The 19,731-nt window shown below is 44.3% G+C and overlaps 1 protein-coding gene across 7 annotated transcripts in view; it reads right to left on the bottom strand.

Annotated features, from left to right (window-relative positions):
• The window catches only part of LOC138967691 (EF-hand calcium-binding domain-containing protein 7-like), a 119,236-nt gene that overhangs the window by 57,220 nt on the left and 42,285 nt on the right, over positions 1–19,731 (bottom strand). For 2 of the 7 annotated variants that reach the window (XM_070340340.1, XM_070340341.1), the window contains exons 7-10: positions 12,259–12,501; positions 9,797–10,054; positions 5,218–5,271; positions 3,391–3,429 (exon numbers count right to left, since the gene is read on the bottom strand). In XM_070340340.1, coding sequence (XP_070196441.1) covers positions 3,391–3,429; positions 5,218–5,271; positions 9,797–10,054; positions 12,259–12,501 — 594 coding nt within the window. The remainder of the gene's footprint in view (positions 1–3,390; positions 3,430–5,217; positions 5,272–9,796; positions 10,055–12,258; positions 12,502–19,731) is intronic. The other 5 variants (XM_070340342.1, XM_070340343.1, XM_070340344.1 and 2 more) reach the window with 5 other exon arrangements.

The following is a 19,731-nucleotide window of genomic DNA, read 5'->3' as shown; positions in this document are numbered from 1 at the left end:
GAGAGAGAGAGAGAGGGGGGGGGGCACACACAGACAGATAAAACAGATTCAGGGGGAGAGAGAGAGAGGGGGGGGGCACACACAGACAGATAAAACAGATTCAGGGGGAGAGAGAGAGAGGGGGGGGCACACACAGACAGATAAAACAGATTGAGGGAGAGAGAGAGAGGGGGGGGGGCACACACAGACAGATAAAACAGATTGAGAGAGAGAGAGAGAGGGGGGGGGGGCACACACAGACAGATAAAACAGATTCAGGGGGAGAGAGAGAGAGGGAGGGGGCACACAGACAGATAAAACAGATTCAGGGGGAGAGAGAGAGAGGGGGGGAGAGAGAGAGAGAGAGAGAGAGGGGGGGGGCACACACAGACAGATAAAACAGATTCAGGGGGAGAGAGAGAGAGAGAGAGGGGGGGCACACACAGACAGATAAAACAGATTCAGGGGGAGAGAGAGAGGGGGGGGGGGGCACACACAGACAGATAAAACAGATTCAGGGGGAGAGAGAGAGAGAGAGAGGGGGGGGCACACACAGACAGATACAACAGATTCAGGGGGAGAGAGAGAGAGGGGGGGGCACACACAGACAGATACAACAGATTCAGGGGGAGAGAGAGAGAGGGGGGGGGGGCACACACAGACAGATACAACAGATTCAGGGGGAGAGAGAGAGAGAGAGAGGGGGGGCACACACAGACAGATACAACAGATTCAGGGGGAGAGAGAGAGAGGGGGGGCACACACAGACAGATAAAATAGATTCAGGGGGAGAGAGAGAGAGGGGGGGGCACACACAGACAGATAAAACAGATTCAGGGGGAGAGAGAGAGAGAGGGGGGGGGGGCACACACAGACAGATAAAACAGATTCAGGGGGAGAGAGAGAGAGAGGGAGGGGGGCACACACAGACAGATAAAACAGATTCAGGGGGAGAGAGAGAGAGGGGGGGGGGGGCACACACAGACAGATAAAATAGATTCAGGGGGAGAGAGAGAGGGGGGGGGGGCACACACAGACAGATAAAATAGATTCAGGGGGAGAGAGAGAGAGGGGGGGGCACACACAGACAGATAAAATAGATTCAGGGGGAGAGAGAGAGAGAGGGGGGGGGGCACACACAGACAGATAAAACAGATTCAGGGAGAGAGAGAGAGAGAGGGAGGGGGGCACACACAGACAGATAAAACAGATTCAGGGGGAGAGAGAGAGAGAGGGGGGGGGGCACACACAGACAGATAAAATAGATTCAGGGGGAGAGAGAGAGAGGGGGGGGGGCACACACAGACAGATAAAACAGATTCAGGGGGAGAGAGAGAGAGGGGGGGGGCACACACAGACAGATAAAACAGATTCAGGGGGAGAGAGAGAGAGGGGGGGGGCACACACAGACAGATACAACAGATTCAGGGGGAGAGAGAGAGAGAGAGGGGGGGGGGGGGCACACACAGACAGATACAACAGATTCAGGGGGAGAGAGAGAGAGAGAGAGGGGGGGCACACACAGACAGATACAACAGATTCAGGGGGAGAGAGAGAGAGGGGGGGGGGGCACACACAGACAGATAAAATAGATTCAGGGGGAGAGAGAGAGAGAGAGGGGGGGGGGCACACACAGACAGATAAAATAGATTCAGGGGGAGAGAGAGAGAGAGAGAGAGGGGGGGGGCACACACAGACAGATAAAATAGATTCAGGGGGAGAGAGAGAGAGAGAGGGGGGGGGGGCACACACAGACAGATAAAACAGATTCAGGGGGAGAGAGAGAGAGGGAGGGGGGCACACACAGACAGATAAAACAGATTCAGGGGGAGAGAGAGAGGGGGGGGGGGCACACACAGACAGATAAAACAGATTCAGGGGGAAAAGGAGGGTTGAGAGATAAAAGACTGACCTTGTTGTCTTAAGAGTTACATTTTCTACATAGCTTAGAGGCACTGTCTACGGATGTTAAAATGACATGTACACTCATTGTAAACACCTCAGGTTGTGTCATGTTTCTATGTATCGATTGAACACTGGATTTCCCTTCTTTGAGCCATGTGACGTCACAGGCCGACAAAACTTCATATTTAGGCGGCCAGCCGAGACTACAAAATAGTGCATGTTTGTGTGCATTTAATCATAGAAACTAAAAGGAATTCTAACAGAATCGATCGATACATAAATGTTATTTATATTTTTGAACAAAATATGACATTTTACACAGATCTCGAAAGTCATTGTTCACCTCGACTGCTAGCGCGGTCTCGGAGGAACACTCATGACTGTCTCGATCTGTGTAAAATGTCATATTTTGGTCAAAAATACAAATAACGTATAATATTTCACACTTCAGAAAGTTTTAAAATTTGACAGGTGACAATGGGTGATGACTGGGAGAAAGACCCTTGATGTTGTCAACTGAGTAAACAATAACATTACTGCCACTCCATCTTTTCAGTTTAGTTCAGCATTCTACTTTTTACTTTTGAGGATCAGTTAATATAAACACATGCTTTAGCATTGATCCACATATCACGTTTGTCCATATGTCCATTATGTTTGTCCATATGTCGCCATATTGCAGTTGAATAACAATTTGTTTAAACCAAACCTCCCACTTCAAACAAAAGTATTTATGACGTGAAGTTTTCTTTTCGACTTTAATTTAATATGAGTGCAAATGTCACTTGGATTTTCTTTTCAATTCAACAGCTCATTAAACAGGGATACATTTCAAAAAGCAGAAGGAAAAAAACAGAAGTTCAAAGTGAAGATGGCACAATGTGAATATGGCACAAAGTAAATATGCCACAAAGTGAATATGGCACAAAATGAAGATGGCACAAATTAAGTGAAGATGGCACAGAGTGAAGATGGCACAAAGTAAATATGCCACAAAGTGAATATGGCACAAAGTGAAGATGGCACAATGTGAATATGGCACAAAGTAAATATGCCACAAAGTGAATATGGCACAAAGTTCTTTCTTTCTTTCTTTATTTGGTGTTTAACGTCGTTTTCAACCATTCAAGGTTATATCGCGACGGGGGAAGGGGGGAGATGGGAATGGCACAAAGTGAAGATGGCACAAAGTGAAGATGGCACAAAGTGAATATGGCACAAAGTGAAGATGGCACAAAGTGAAGATGGCACAAAGTGAATATGGCACAAAGTGAAGATGGCACAAAGTGAAGATGGCACAGAGTGAAGATGGCACAAAGTGAAGATGGCACAAAGTGAATATGGCACAAAGTGAAGCTGGCACAGTGAAGATGGCACAAAGTGAAGATGGCACAGAGTGAAGATGGCACAAAGTGAAGATGGCACAAAGTGAAAGGGTGCATACAAAACACAACGTGTGCAAACACACAGGGCAAAAACAAAAGAAAAGAAAGGAGGGTGGTGTACCGATGCTGAGAAGTGACTGTCTGGATCCCGTGCGACCAACTGAAAGACAGACAACACCACAACCATGTGTTAACAGGCAATCAAACTCACATGCTCTTCTTGTGGACTGGAAGTACTCTTCAACGTTTCTTTTCTACAGGGACCTCCGCCCCCTTGTTAAGACATATATCCCACAATAAATTTACTTTACTGACACTATGAAAAAAAACTCTGAGTAAATGAGGTCTTATAACAGAGGGAGTCTTATAACAGAGGGAGTCTTATAATAAAGGGAGTCTTATAATAAAGGGAGTCTTATAACAGAGGGAGTCTTATAATAAAGGGAGTCTTATAACAGAGGGAGTCTTACAATGGAGGGTCTGTAACCAGCTATAAACATACATGCTACAAAAACATGCTCAACTGTTAGCTATGTTGCTGAAATAAATGCTACACATTTTCCCCGTGCAAGTGCCTACCCCTATTAATTACATATACCACATAACTCAAACAATATTCTTCATACATTAAAAGAATGAAAAGAATGACACTGTACTCTACCATGTGAAAACTTATCTCAATTTGTCATATATAGTCATTTCTTTTCTTTTCTTTCTTTATTTGGTGTTTAACGTCGTTTTCAACCACGAAGGTTATATCGCGACGATATATAGTCATGACGATACAATAAGAAACATGAAGCACAACTAAGACCGTAGTCTGATCTCTGTGTTAACCTTCGCCGGTCGTCGTGGGTCCGTGTGGACCCAGAAGGGTGTTTAATTGCAAATATCTCTTAAACCAGTTGACATTTTTTAATGAGCTTTTAAGAATGCCTCAGACACATAAAAAAGCTCTTATGTCCTAAAAGATAATTAAATTTCAGCAAGAAGTAATTAAATAAACAAAAGTCAAATTTAGACTACACACGGAAGACATCGTGGGGCCGTGCGGACCCATGTTTCTCAAACTGAATGAACTTACATAAAAACTTGGGAGAGAAGTCACAAGCCTTCAGGTATTGGCTATAAACATCATTTTCTACAATCTGTTTAATTTTGGAGTTAAGAAGCAAGTCGCGTGGAGCGAAATTAATACATATCAATGTGGGTCCACACGGCCCCACGACGTCTACAGAAGGTTATTCACGTTTTTCCTTTTTTGAGAAGCTTTAGTCCGCACGGTAATATTTAAATTAATAATTTAATTTAATTACATCTCGCTAAATTTAACCACGGCGTCTACGGAATGGGATGCACGTTTTTGCTTCTTTGGAAAGCATGGGTCTACGGAAGGGTATACATATTTTTTCTGCTTTGAGAAGCATGGGTCCGCACGGCCCCACGATGTCTTCAGTGTGTAGTCGATAACCCGATCGGGCGAAGGTTAACAGTTATGTATATACACACACACACACAAAAACAGTTACCTCCTAAATTAATTTGTATATAAGCTGACGAACACATCTGGTTAAATAAGACAGTACTGTAACAGCATGGAGACTTGTATTAGAAAAAGACACAAAGGAATTTGAGCAAAATGAAGATAGCTGAGAAATAAAAACTGTTTTAAGATATAAGAAGCAGCGGCTTGGAGCAGTTTGCTAGATGTAAGGTGCATGTACAATGAATGACAAGATGATTAAATACTGAAATAGCATTCACACTTTTCTCGAGGCAGTACAGATGAGAAACAATAAAAGGGAGATAAAAATGCTCAACAACAAGACAAAAAATCCTCCCTCACATTTTACCCACAAGTGTAATTGATAAAGAACTACAACACTGATGACGCATGCTTTCCTGCAAGTGATTCTTAACAACAGGTACAACACTGTTGACACGATACCTGAGAGACCTGAGTGACCCGATCGCAATGAGAGCTGTGGGTGTTTTCTGTCATCTGAAAGTTAATCCATCAGAACACCATCACAATGTGAACCCTATGACAAGCACACAGCAGTCGGAAGTCTTGATGCCACACTAATTAGGTACCACAAGCATACAGTACACTTAGTAGTTCTCACTATGTGAGTGTTTTCTGTCATCTGAAAGTTAATCCATCAGAACACCATCACAATGTGAACCCTATGACAAGCACACAGCAGTCGGAAGTCTTGATGTCACACTATAGGTACCACAAGCACACAGTACACTTAGTACATGTAGCTCAAAGAAGAACAAAACTGGGCGGCCTAATAAATAAACAAATCACACATAGCTGTAATGTGATAACAATAATAAGGGTAGATCAATGACCAATTAGCAATAAAGACAACTTCAAATGGACAAAAAATGTATCAAAAGAAGAATTTCAATAACCGATCACGAGAGAATGCTGAATTCTAAGAACACCAAGGAAACGCTGAAAATGAAAGAAGAAACACAGGAATTGAGTCAACCCTGCAATCTGAGACCAAAGGGAATTAATGTGACAGGGTAACACAGTAGTCTTCCTTCACAGCAGCTTTGAGACGGACACGGGTCAACTTTATGTGCAGACCCAGAGACGGTAGCCGTGTCCCACCACTGTGTCACCACAGTGGCACGTAAAAGACCTCGGTCATTCTGCCATACGTGCAGATGGGTGATACCACTTAAACGCGCATACACTTGTGTATCTCATCAAAAGCCATGAGGACGTAAAACTTGAATTATCATATAACCCATATCTAGTCCTTAAGAGGTGAAATATTAAGCCTGTAGGACATGAAGCATTCTCCATCTTCATTTTTTCTATGGCGCCGGCTAGACACCTGTCAATTGTGGAGAACTGATTGTGATGGGGTCCGGCTATAGACACATGTCAATTGTGGAGAACTGATTGTGATCGGGTCCGGCTAGACACCTGTCTATTGTGGAGAACTGATTGTGATGGGGTCTAGCTATAGACACATGTCAATTGTGGAGAACTGATTGTGATGGGGTCCGGCTATAGACACCTGTCAATTGTGGAGAACTGATTGTGATGGAGTCCAGCTAGACACCTGTCAATTGTGGAGAACTGATTGTGATGGGGTCCAGCTATAGACACCTGTCAATTGTGGAGAACTGATTGTGATGGGGTCCGGCTATAGACACATGTCAATTGTGGAGAACTGATTGTGATGGGGTCCGGCTATAGACACCTGTCAATTGTGGAGAACTGATTGTGATGAGGTCTGGCTATAGACACATGTCAATTGTGGAGAACTGATTGTGATGGGGTCCGGCTATAGACACCTGTCAATTGTGGAGAACTGATTGTGATGGGGTCCGGCTATAGACACATGTCAATTGTGGAGAACTGATTGTGATGGGGTCCGGCTATAGACACCTGTCAATTGTGGAGAACTGATTGTGATGGGGTCCGGCTAGACACTTGTCAATTGTGGAGAACTGATTGTGATGGGGTCCGGCTAGACACATGTCAATTGTGGAGAACTGATTGTGATGGGGTCCGGCTAGACACCTGTCATTTGTGGAGAACTGATTGTGATGGGGTCCAGCTAGACACCTGTCAATTGTGGAGAACTGATTGTGATGGGGTCAGGCTATAGACACCTGTCAATTGTGGAGAACTGATTGTGATGGGGTCCGGCTATAGACACCTGTCAATTGTGGAGAACTGATTGTGATGGGGTCAGGCTATAGACACCTGTCAATTGTGGAGAACTGATTGTGATGGGGTCAGGCTATAGACACCTGTCAATTGTGGAGAACTGATTGTGATGGGGTCAGGCTATAGACACCTGTCAATTGTGGAGAACTGATTGTGATGGGGTCAGGCTATAGACACCTGTCAATTGTGGAGAACTGATTGTGATGGGGTCCGGCTATAGACACCTGTCAATTGTGGAGAACTGATTGTGATGGGGTCCAGCTAGACACCTGTCAATTGTGGAGAACTGATTGTGATGGGGTCCGGCTAGACACTTGTCAATTGTGGAGAACTGATTGTGATGGGGTCCGGCTAGACACCTGTCAATTGTGGAGAACTGATTGTGATGGGGTCTGGCTAGACACATGTCAATTGTGGAGAACTGATTGTGATGGGGTCCGGCTAGACACCTGTCAATTGTGGAGAACTGATTGTGATGGGGTCCGGCTAGACACCTGTCAATTGTGGAGAACTGATTGTGATGGGGTCTGGCTAGACACATGTCAATTGTGAAGAACTGATTGTGATGGGGTCCAGCTAGACACATGTCAATTGTGGAGAACTGATTGTGATGGGGTCCAGCTAGACACATGTCAATTGTGGAGAACTGATTGTGATGGGGTCCAGCTAGACATGTCAATTGTGGAGAACTGATTGTGATGGGGTACAGCTAGACACATGTCAATTGTGGAGAACTGATTGTGATGGGGTCCAGCTAGACATGTCAATTGTGGAGAACTGATTGTGATGGGGTACAGCTAGACACATGTCAATTGTGGAGAACTGATTGTGATGGGGTCCAGCTAGACATCTGTCAATTGTGGAGACCTGATTGTGATGGGGTACAGCTAGACACATGTCAATTGTGGAGACCTGATTGTGATGGGGCCCAGCCAGACACATGTCAATTGTGGAGAACTGATTGTGATGGGGTCCAGCTAGACATGTCAATTGTGGAGAACTGATTGTGATGGGGTACAGCTAGACACATGTCAATTGTGGAGACCTGATTGTGATGGGGCCCAGCCAGACACATGTCAATTGTGGAGAACTGATTGTGATGGGGTCCAGCTAGACACATGTCAATTGTGGAGAACTGATTGTGATGGGGTCCAGCTAGACACATGTCAATTGTGGAGAACTGATTGTGATGGGGTCCAGCTAGACACATGGCAATTGTGGAGAACTGATTGTGATGGGGTCCGGCTAGACACATGTCAATTGTGGAGAACAGATTGTGATGGGGTCCAGCTATAGACACATGTCAATTGTGGAGAACTGATTGTGATGGGGTCCAGCTAGACACATGTCAATTGTGGAGAACTGATTGTGATGGGGTCCAGCTAGACACATGGCAATTGTGGAGAACTGATTGTGATGGGGTCCGGCTAGACACATGTCAATTGTGGAGAACTGATTGTGATGGGGTCCGGCTGCTGTTGTCTCCTGGTGTGCTCCTGTGAACCTTTGCGCTCACATAGCAGTTTTTAAAGGGCTATTAACCCAGCTCTAAAGTCTGCTCACATAGCAGTTTTTAAAGGGCTATTAACCCAGCTCTAAAGTCTGCTCACATAGCAGTTTTTAAAGGGCTATTAACCCAGCTCTAAAGTCTGCTCACATAACAGTTTTTAAAGGGCTATTAACCCAGCTCTAAAGTCTGCTCACATAGCAGTTTTTAAAGGGCTATTAACCCAGCTCTACAGTCTGCTCACATAGCAGTTTTTAAAGGGCTATTAACCCAGCTCTAAAGTCTGCTCACATAGCAGTTTTTAAAGGGCTATTAACCCAGCTCTAAAGTCTCTCTCCCGTTTGACTGGCTTTACCTCCAAAGACGATTCTTGTGCTCCGGACACTCGGTCACAGAAAAATGTAACTGTCAAGTTTAAAAGAAACAAGGTATAAACTTCAGTGGGGGCATGGGGTTGCATTGCGCTGTGATATACCCAGAAAAGCAGCACTCAGCACTTGATTGTAGACGAAATAAGCAAAGCCAAAAGCTCAGGGTAAAATATTTGAGACAGTGCACAGTATACTCTGACACTATGAAATGTCCCAACATGTTCCACCCACTGACAGTGACACACACACTGAAGGCATCAGCCACCATATTTACCTATCAAAACTAGTCTCATCTCTCTGTGACAAGCTGAAAGCATAAACTAAACCCAAAACTATAGTACGACGAAAATACAGTTTAACGACCTCTCTGCTTAGAGCAATTTGGGTCAAAGATATCAGAGCCGAAGCTCTACGATGTGTGCCTGGGTGAAGATGAGCAACAACAAAAAACAAAAAAAAACAAAAACAAAAAAAAAACTTTTACTTTCCGTAATGGAAATGCTGGAAGAACAGGATTTAAAATCAATTCCTTGCAGGAGATACACGATTGTAGAGATTTATTCTTTCATTCCGAGGCAGAAATGCTTTTGTATTCAAGAAACGTGGAACGTTGCTATTCCGGAAGGGAATTGATTTGATTTGTTGGTACTTTAGAATAAAACTATAGTACGTTTCCAGAAACAAGTCATATATGCAGTGCAACAATTTTCAATTGAGTTGAAACAAAAAAGCCATATAAAGCACAGCCAAACATTAAAGTCAATATCGCCATATCTAGACAGTTCAAATCTAAATTTGGCAACATTTGGTTTGTCCAGATCTAAATACTATCAGGAAATGAATGACAAGATCTACACTGCCACATCTAGGATAACCGCATCTAAATATCGCCACATCTACGATGACCACATCTAATTATGAATGATGACCACATCTAAAGGCATCTTACTCTTCTCTACCAAAGACTGCTGGGACTGCAGAGAAAGGTGAGCGGCTGCGCGCGGCACGGCGCTTTGCCTGCGAGTGCTCAGCTTCTCTCTCTGTCTGGCCGTGGTTTCCTTGTTCTCCCCGATGTTCTCGGCCTGCGCTACGCTGGCTCGTCGCAACACCAAGCCCACTGGCTTTCTGCGTGGTGATGTTTGCGTGTCATCTTTATCTTCTTCTACATCTCTTTTACCACCGCCTTCATCGCTCTTGTCTTTCCTGCCTACATTGTGCACCCAGAGGTCATTGTGCACCCACAGGTCATTGTGCACCCACAGGTCATTGTGCACCCACAGGTCAATGTGCACCCAGAGGTCATTGTGCACCCAAAGGTCATTGTGCACCCACAGGTCATTGTGCACCCACAGGTCATTGTGCACCCACAGGTCAATGTGCACCCAGAGGTCATTGTGCACCCAAAGGTCATTGTGCACCAAGAAGTCATGCAAAGTTGCCAGAGGAGCACATTGAGAACAGAAAAAAAACTGTGTTAGAATTTCTGCATAATTATGTGTTGTTTCTGTGGTGGTATTTTTTCTTTCTTCTTGAAACACATAGTTTCTTTACCGAGCTTTGCTTGGTCGAATTAGACCCCTTCTGAATTAACAGCAAGAAAGCAAGAAACAGCCAAACTGTCAAGGGACATAATCAAGGATATTCTAGACAGACAGAGGAACAAAGAGGAAAAATAAGAGAGAGAGAGAGAGAGAGAGAGAGAGAGAGAGAGAGAGAGAGAGAGAGAGAGAGAGAGAGACCGAGAGAGAAAGAGAGAGAGAATGAGATGGACATAGAGATACAGAGATGGACATAGAGAGAGAGCGAGAGAGAGCGCGAGAGAGAGAGAGAGAGCGAGAGAGAGAGAGAGAGAGAGAGAAAGAGAGGAGAGAGAGAGAGAATGAGAAGGACATAGAGATACAGAGATGGACAGAGAGAGAGAGAGAGAGAGAGAGAGAGAGAGAGAGAGAGAGAGAGCGCGAGAGAGAGCGAGAGAGAGAGAGAGAGAGAGAGAGAGAGAGAGAGAGAGAGAGAGAGAGAGAGAAAGAGAGGAGAGAGAGAGAGAATGAGATGGACATAGAGATCTATACAGAGATCGACAGAGAGAGAGAGAGAGAGAGAGAGAGAGAGAGAGAGAGAGAGAGAGCGAGAGAGAGCGCGAGAGAGAGAGAGAGAGAGAGAGAGAGAGAGAGAGAGAGAAAGAGAGGAGAGAGAGAGAGAATGAGATGGACATAGAGATACAGAGATGGACAGAGAGAGAGAGAGAGAGAGAGAGAGAGAGAGAGAGAGAGAAAGAGAGAGCGAGAGAGAGAGCGAGAGAGAGAGAGCGAGAGATAGAGAGAGAGAATGAGAGAGAGAGAGAGAATGAGATGGACATAGAGAGAGAGCGAGAGAGAGAGAGAGAGAGAGAGAGAATGAGATGGACATAGAGATACAGAGATGGACATAGAGAGAGAGAAAGCGAGAGAGGCGGGAGAGAGAGCGAGAGAGGCGGGAGAGAGAGAGAGAGGGAGAGGGAGAGAGAGAGGGGGAGAGAGGGAGAGAGAGAGGAGGGAGAGAGAGAGAGAGAGAGCGGAGAGAGAGGAGGAGAGAGGGAGAGAGAGAGGAGGGAGAGAGAGAGAGAGAGTACAGCATGAGAGAGGGGTAAGTGCTCAAAAAAATAAACAAAAGCAGGCAGGCTTTAGTGCCAAGGAAAAGGTGAAAACGCACAGGTTTTAATTTACAAACAAATAAAACAGCATTTGAATACTCGGTATCAACAAAAACAACATAACCAACAACACAAACAACAACAAGAAGAAACATTTAAGACTCACAGCACACTTTGAATTACTGTAAAAAAGGTAAAACATAGTAAATATTCTTACTACTGCAAACATTTAACTGAGAGAGCAAAAACACAATGGTTGCACTGTCATGTTTTGTGTTTTTTGCTGTTGTTCAGACGTCACAAAAATTAAACACGCTAACACTAAAACCAGGAATTTCTCTTACTATTAATTTCTATCATTTGAAGCAGAGCCGTGCCTAGACTAAATATTCGCCACACTGTGTATATAACTCTAAAACGATAGAACAAAATATCAGACCAAAACTGGGTTTCTGTAAAAAGACATGTACACAGTTTCTTCTCAAAAAGAATCACAAGCTGTTTCGCTTTCTCCATCAATCTAGCTGATAACAAATGAGTGTGTTAAAAACCTGAAACATATCAATTCAAATGTTTTAAAAAATCAAAATTTGAGACTGCTGCGAAGCACACGCAGGCCAGGTGCCGCCAGGGAAGGGGAAGGGGAAGGGGAAGGGGAAGGGGAAGGGGAAGGGGAAGGGGAAGGGGAAGGGGTCTTAGGTGTTGGATAATAGCAAAGCCACACATGAAGCACTGCCACTACCACGCCACATCTAGGATCCCCAGACACAAACACGTCTCACTCTTCTCCGCAACAGACAGCTGAGACTGTAGAGAAAGACGTGAGCCTGTTTGCGATCCCGCCGTCTCTCTCTGAGACCCACCGCTCTCCCCACGTCTGAACGAGGCGTCCATTTCCTCTGCCGTTTTGTCCCCGTGTGCCACGCTCGATCTTCGCGACGACAGACTTGGTCTTCTGGGCGGTGATGGTCTCCCTTCTCCTTTATCTCCATCCTCCCCCTCCCCCTCACTCTCCTCTTTCTTGTCTAAGAAGCAAATTAAATGTAATTGATTTGTGTTCAAGTTACCCTCCCCCATACTCCCCTCTTTCTTGTCTAAGAAGCAAATTAAATGTAATTGATTTGTGTTCAAGTTACCCTCCCCCATACTCCCCTCTTTCTTGGCTAAGAAGCAAATTAAATGTAATTGATTTGTGTTCAAGTTACCCTCCCCCATACTCCCCTCTTTCTTGTCTAAGAAGCAAATTAAATGTAATTGATTTGTGTTCAAGTTACCCTCCCCCATACTCCCCTCTTTCTTGTCTGAGAAGCAAATTAAATTTACTTAATTTGTGTTCAAGTTACTCTTACCCATACTCTCATTCTTGTCTAAGAAGCAAATTAATACTCTTTCTTGGCTAAGAAGCAAAATAAATTTCATTGATTTGTGTTCAAGTTACCCTCCCCCATACTCTCCTCTTTCTTGTCTAAGAAGCAAATTGTCTTCAAGTGGAAACAATACTTGAATGGCAACACAATGCAAACAAACAAACATGGTAACCCTGGTAACCCTGGTAACCCTGGTAACCCTAACACTTTCCTTCTACTAGTAAAAGCCACAAAACATGGTAACACTTTCCTTCTACTAGTAAAAGCCACAAAACATTTCTGGCTGATTGAATCTGCTATTACTGGACCCAAAATTCCTAGTTGCTGAATAGCACCTGTTTAGATTATACATTCATTTTCTGCCGATGAGATAAAATAAGTAGATGATCAGGTAAGACGGCAATGCAACAAGCTGACTGTTGTGATCAAATCTGTATACAGTGAAAACTGTCAAATACGGTCACTGGACTTAGCGGACACTCGCAGAATACGGACAGTCAGTCTCGGCACGGACTGCTTTACACTGTAAAACACCTGTACGTTACGGCCACCTCGGCATTACGGACGCGGACACGTATTTTGGGTCCATAATAAGTGTGTGCGGCCAGATCAAAGGCATTGTGATAGCTGGGTGGCCTTGTTAAAAGACACGACCTTCTTCCCAGGGGTCAATGACCCAGTTTTTGCCATGAGAGGTGGTTCCCCTGTCATATCTGAGAGAGGAAACACTTCCTGCATCGGGGTCAGTGACCGGTCAGTGACCGAGTTTAACAGAGTGGAAATCTGTGTGTGCGGCCAGATCAAAGGCAGGGCAGTACCTAGTAGCTGAAACATGCATTATCACAAGTTTTTAAACTTGTTTTACAACAGTCAATATTAAATGTTTCTCTATTTAATCTAAACAGCTTCTGTTTTTCTTATAAATGTACATGTACATGTGCAGTACTCTCTCTCTCTCTCTCTCAACTTGACTTTGTCGCGTTTACTTGCACCTGTCTAATAAGGACACCTGCAGAATAAGGACACTTTTGTCTGGTCCCAAGGGTGTCCTTATTTGACAGGTTTTACTGTACTGTCACAATCCTGACATATACCTGTTTTAAATTATCAGACGTAATAGTGCATCCAAGAATGAAACACAGCAAAACTATTTGTAGTGTGGTTTTCGTAGGCCTGAAGTAGCTAGCAGTCTAAAACTATGTACATAACCTCAAGCATATTCTGATTTGTCGGTACACTTTCGTATCATCAGCATACATGCTGCACAGACTGCTCACAACTTCAGGGAGATCGTTAATGTATATAACAAACAAAACCGGGCCTAGCACACTGCCCTGGGGCACTCCACTTATCACGTCTTTCCAGTCTGACATAGACCCATTGACCTTCACCCTTTGCTTTCTATCACTTAGAAAATCACCGATCCAATTTTTGACCAGTCCATGGATACCATATTGGATTCGATCAAACTTTCGCACAAAAACTCCTCTTTTCTTTGAATAACTGAAGAAAGGAGGAATAAAGAGGTTACACACCTTGGCTCAGTGATTATTAAAAATAATGGTCTCAGTTCGCTAACTTCGACCATTATTTTTAATAATCACTGAGACTCGGCATGTAACCTCTACATGTAATAATCACTGAGACTCGACATGTAACCTCTACATAATCACTGAGACTCGGCATGTAACCTCTACATAATCACTGAGACTCGGCATGTAACCTCTACATGTAATAATCACTGAGACTCGACATGTAACCTCTACATAATCACTGAGACTCGGCATGTAACCTCTACATAATCACTGAGACTCGGCATGTAACCTCTACATAATCACTGAGACTCGGCATGTAACCTCTACATAATCACTGAGACTCGGCATGTAACCTCTACATAATCACTGAGACTCGGCATGTAACCTCTACATAATCACTGAGACTCGGCATGTAACCCTACATAATCACTGAGACTCGGCATGTAACCTCTACATAATCACTGAGACTCGGCATGTAACCTCTACATACGCATGCATGCACACCCACACCCACACACGAAAGAAATCAAAAGGAATAGCACAGGAACAAATCAAACAGGCAAGTCACACACCCACACCCACACACCAAAGAAATCAAAAGGAATAGCACAGGAACAAATCAAACAGGCAAGTCAATTCCCAGTACCCCCCAACAAAATAACGCCAAAAATATGAGGAAAATATAAAAATTGTAAGAGAACAAAAAAAGAAGAGAAATACATATCTAAAATAAACAAGTCGCGTAAGGCAAAATAACAACATTTAGTCATGCTGTCGAACTCACAGAATAAAACTCAACGCACTGCTTTTTTCACCAAGACCACATACTCGTAGTTTTGTCAGTCCACAGCTCGTGGCAAAGGCAGTGAAATCGACAAGCCATGCAGAATAGTGCGGTAGTGGTCGCGCTGAGCAGGATAACACGCTTTTCTGTATGTCTATTCTTTTTAGCTTACCGAGTTTGTTTTTAATCCAAACATATCATATCTATATGTTTTTGGAATCAGGGACCGACAAGGAATAAGATGAAATTGTTTTTAAATCGATTTCGGAAAATAATTTTAATCATGATTTTTATATTTTTAATTTTCAGAGCTTGTTTGTCATCCACATATGTATATGTTTTTGGAATCAGAAAATAAGTGTGAGTTTAGATAGAGCGGACAGCGTCAGATAAACTCTATTTAAACGAGACAGATTAGCCGCGGGTGGAGGAGAAGGATGTTAGATACTTGAGGTAGGCCTAAAGGGATCAGTGTTGGCAGGTAGGGAAGAGAGGGTAGTAAAGCAGGATATCAACACTTAGGCCCGTAATTAGAAAGAGAGGGGAGAGGAGGACTTGTGAAAGTCAAGGAGAAGAGCCCAGCCGCAATGTCCATGTTGCCGGGGGGCTTGCACGTGTGATGCATCAGCGGGGGTCTATAAGAACGGGAGAGCAACACATTGTGGTCAGTCCTTACCAGCGCGGCGCAGCGGGCATATGCCAACTATTTCTTACCCCCCATCCACCCCCGGCATCCACCGTTGTATTTTGTTAGCAATCCGTTGCATGATGTTTTTAATTTTGAGGCAAATGCATGCCTGTTTGTGCCTTCACTTGAAGTGAGGTTGTAAAATAGCGAAGAATAAGATGAAATTATTTTTGGATCGTTTAATAAAAAAATAATTTTAATTACAAGTTTCCGATTTTTAATGACCAAACTCATTTATTAGTTTACCAAGCTGAAATGCAATACCAAAGTCCGGCCTTCGTCGAAGATTGCTTTGCCAAATTTTCAATCATTTTGATTGAAAAATGAGGGTGTGACAGTGCCGCCTCAACTTTTACAAAAAGCCGGATATGACGTCATCAAAGGTATATATCGAAAAAATGAAAAAAACGTCTGGGGATATCATTCCCAGGAACTCTCATGTCAAATTTCATAAAGATCGGTCCAGTAGTTTAGTCTGAATCGCTCTACACACACACACACGCACAGACAGACACACACACCACGACCCTCGTCTCGATTCCCCCTCTATGACTATGTTAAAACATTTAGTCAAAACTTGACTAAATGTAAAAACCAGGCAACATTTCTAAGCTGATGGGTAAAAGAACAAAATTAACTCCACAAGGCTACTTCAAACTTGAACTGAAATAGGAATCTATAGAATGAGCCTGATGTTAATAAGTCCAGGTTGGAAGTCGTTAATTTGAGGGGCGGGTCTGGTGGGTGGCACATAAGGCCAGGCTGGAAGTCGTTAATTTGAGGGGCGGGTCTGGTGGGTGGCACATAAGGCCAGACTGGAAGTCGTTAATTTGAGGGGCGGGTCTGGTGGGTGGCACATATAAGAAGGGTTAAAATAATTGTACGTACAAAACAATATTGCCATAATAAAATTAACATATATCAATTGTTAGTTTTAGTATGTATACTGTTCAAAAAAAGAAACGCATAGCTTGTAATATTTGGTTAATTTAGTTATATGGCTACAAGGATATCCACCAAACTGCAGAAAATGTTTATCTGGTCGTCGACCTTTCGTCCATTGCCACAAGTGAGCTCTGCACGTGACGCATGCGTTATCAGTGGCTACAATGTCAAAATTGCTCATTTGGCATGACCACTCGTCATGCTTCAGTGTAATCTCGTGAAACTCGGGGAATATTGAGCTCTCACCATGTCTTCCAAAACCCATAAAAGCGGATTGTTCGCCACAAAGAAATCAGACGACAATTCAGCGACGAAAGATGGCCCGATTGAGCAGAGAAGACCGCCAAATTGCATTGGGTCGTTTACAAGCAGGCCAAAGTCAAAGTGCAATCGCCAGGCACTTCCACGTGTCCCAGAGCACCATCAGTAGACTGTGGGTCAGGTTTCAAGCCACTGGCTCCGTTGCTGACTTGCCACGAGCGGGAAGACCAAGGGCGACAACTGCTGCTCACGACCGCTTCATACGGCTCCGCCACCTCCGGAATCGTTTCCTGTCGGCCTCATCTTCTGTCCAGGCTCTCCCCGGGCCACACCGATTATCGGACCAGACCGTGCGGAACCGCCTGCATGAAGCTGGTTTGAGAGCTCGCAGACCTCACAGAGGAGCTGTCCTCATCCGCCGCCATCGCCAGAACCGAGTGCAGTGGGGCAACCAGCACCTTCGCTGGACCGTCCGGAATCACTGGAGACACGTGTGGTTCAGCGACGAGTCCTACTTCCTGCTCCAGCGACATGATGGTCGGAGGAGGGTCTACCGGAGAGTAAACGAACGTTACGCGCCCAACTATGTGGATGAGGCACCCGTTCATGGTGGTGGAGGCGTCATGGTGTGGGGGGCGATCAATACCGCTGGAAGGAGCACCCTGGTGCACGTCCAAGGGCGCATAACTGCCCAGCGATACGTGGAGGAAATTCTGCGCCCACACGCCCTTCCTCTTCTGGCTGACCAGGATGCCATATTCCAGCAGGACAACGCTCGCCCGCACACAGCACGACTCACCACCCAGTTCCTCACCGACCACCATGTCCAGGTGCTTCCCTGGCCATCCATGTCGCCAGACATGAACCCGATAGAACACCTCTGGGATGAATTGGACAGACGTGTGCGCAGGCGAGAAGAAGCGCCGGCAAATCACCGCGATCTATTGCAGGCACTTCAGGAGGAGTGGGACACCATCCCACAGCAAGATATCCGGCATCTGATCCAGTCCATGCCCAGAAGGTGCCGGGCAGTTGTTGCTGCTCAAGGCAGTCACACCCCCTACTGACTTGACAGCCTCAGCACCCAATCGTATTGATTGACTGATTGATTTGAAGATGCAAATGAACTGTGTGTGCATTCAACTGTGTCCATACCAAATTTCAAACAAATAATCTAAATATTGGATTTTCTGTTAATTTTTTCGAAAAATAAAACAAATTTGGCAAGTAGCAACTATGCGTTTCTTTTTTTGAACAGTATATGTTATCACAACTGGCACACACAAACAGGAATGGGCCTATTGCTTCCGCCTTTTGACTTTCTTTTCTCATTTTTTCTTCCCTTCTTTTTTTGCTCATTGTTGTCAGTGTTATTTAGCCACATTGTTGTCAGTGTTATTTAGCCACATTGTTGTCAGTGTTATTTAGCCACATTGTTGTCAGTGTTATTTAGCCACATTGTTGTCAGTGTTATTTAGCCACATTGTTGTCAGTGTTATTTAGCCACATTGTTGTCAGTGTTATTTAGCCACATTGTTGTCAGTGTTATTTAGCCACATTGTTGTCAGTGTTATTTAGCCACATTGTTGTCAGTGTTATTTAGCCACATTGTTGTCAGTGTTATTTAGCCACATTGTTGTCAGTGTTATTTAGCCACATTGTTGTCAGTGTTATTTAGCCACATTGTTGTCAGTGTTATTTAGCCACATTGTTGTCAGTGTTATTTAGCCACATTGTTGTCAGTGTTATTTAGCCACATTGTTGTCAGTGTTATTTAGCCACATTGTTGTCAGTGTTATTTAGCCACATTGTTGTCAGTGTTATTTAGCCACATTGTTGTCAGTGTTATTTAGCCACATTGTTGTCAGTGTTATTTAGCCACATTGTTGTCAGTGTTATTTAGCCACATTCTTGTCAGTGTTATTTAGCCACATTAGATTATTTAAACGTACCGCTGAAAATGTGTGAGATGATGTTTGCATGCAAATTATGGGACAATACTTTCACAAACTTATGCAAACAGAAATTAAACGTTCCACAAACTTGACTTGACTTACTTGACTTATTCCTGTAGACTCCCTGTGGAGCATAGGGCCGCAAACTTGACTTACTTGACTTATTCCTGTAGACTCCCTGTGGAGCATAGGGCCACAAACTTGACTTGACTTACTTGACTTATTCCTGTAGACTCCCTGTGGAGCATAGGGCCGCAAATTTGACTTACTTGACTTATTCCTGTAGACTCCCTGTGGAGCATAGGGCCGCAAACTTGACTTACTTGACTTATTCCTGTAGACTCCCTGTGGAGCATAGGGCCACAAACTTGACTTGACTTACTTGACTTATTCCAGTAGACTCCCTGTGGAGCATAGGGCCACAAACTTGACTTGACTTACTTGACTTATTCCTGTAGACTCCCTGTGGAGCATAGGGCCGCAAACTTGACTTGACTTACTTGACTTATTCCTGTAGACTCCCTGTGGAGCATAGGGCCGCAAACTTGACTTGGCTTACTTGACTTATTCCTGTAGACTCCCTGTGGAGCATAGGGCCGCAAACTTGACTTACTTGACTTATTCCTGTAGACTCCCTGTGGAGCATAGGGCCGCAAACTTGACTTGGCTTACTTGACTTATTCCTGTAGACTCCCTGTGGAGCATAGGGCCGCAAACTTG

This window comes from Littorina saxatilis, linkage group LG5, assembly GCF_037325665.1.
Source record: "Littorina saxatilis isolate snail1 linkage group LG5, US_GU_Lsax_2.0, whole genome shotgun sequence".
NCBI lineage: Eukaryota > Metazoa > Mollusca > Gastropoda > Littorinimorpha > Littorinidae > Littorina > Littorina saxatilis.
Note: the sequence above shows the minus strand (reverse complement) of the source record. Positions and strands in the feature narration are given on the sequence as shown.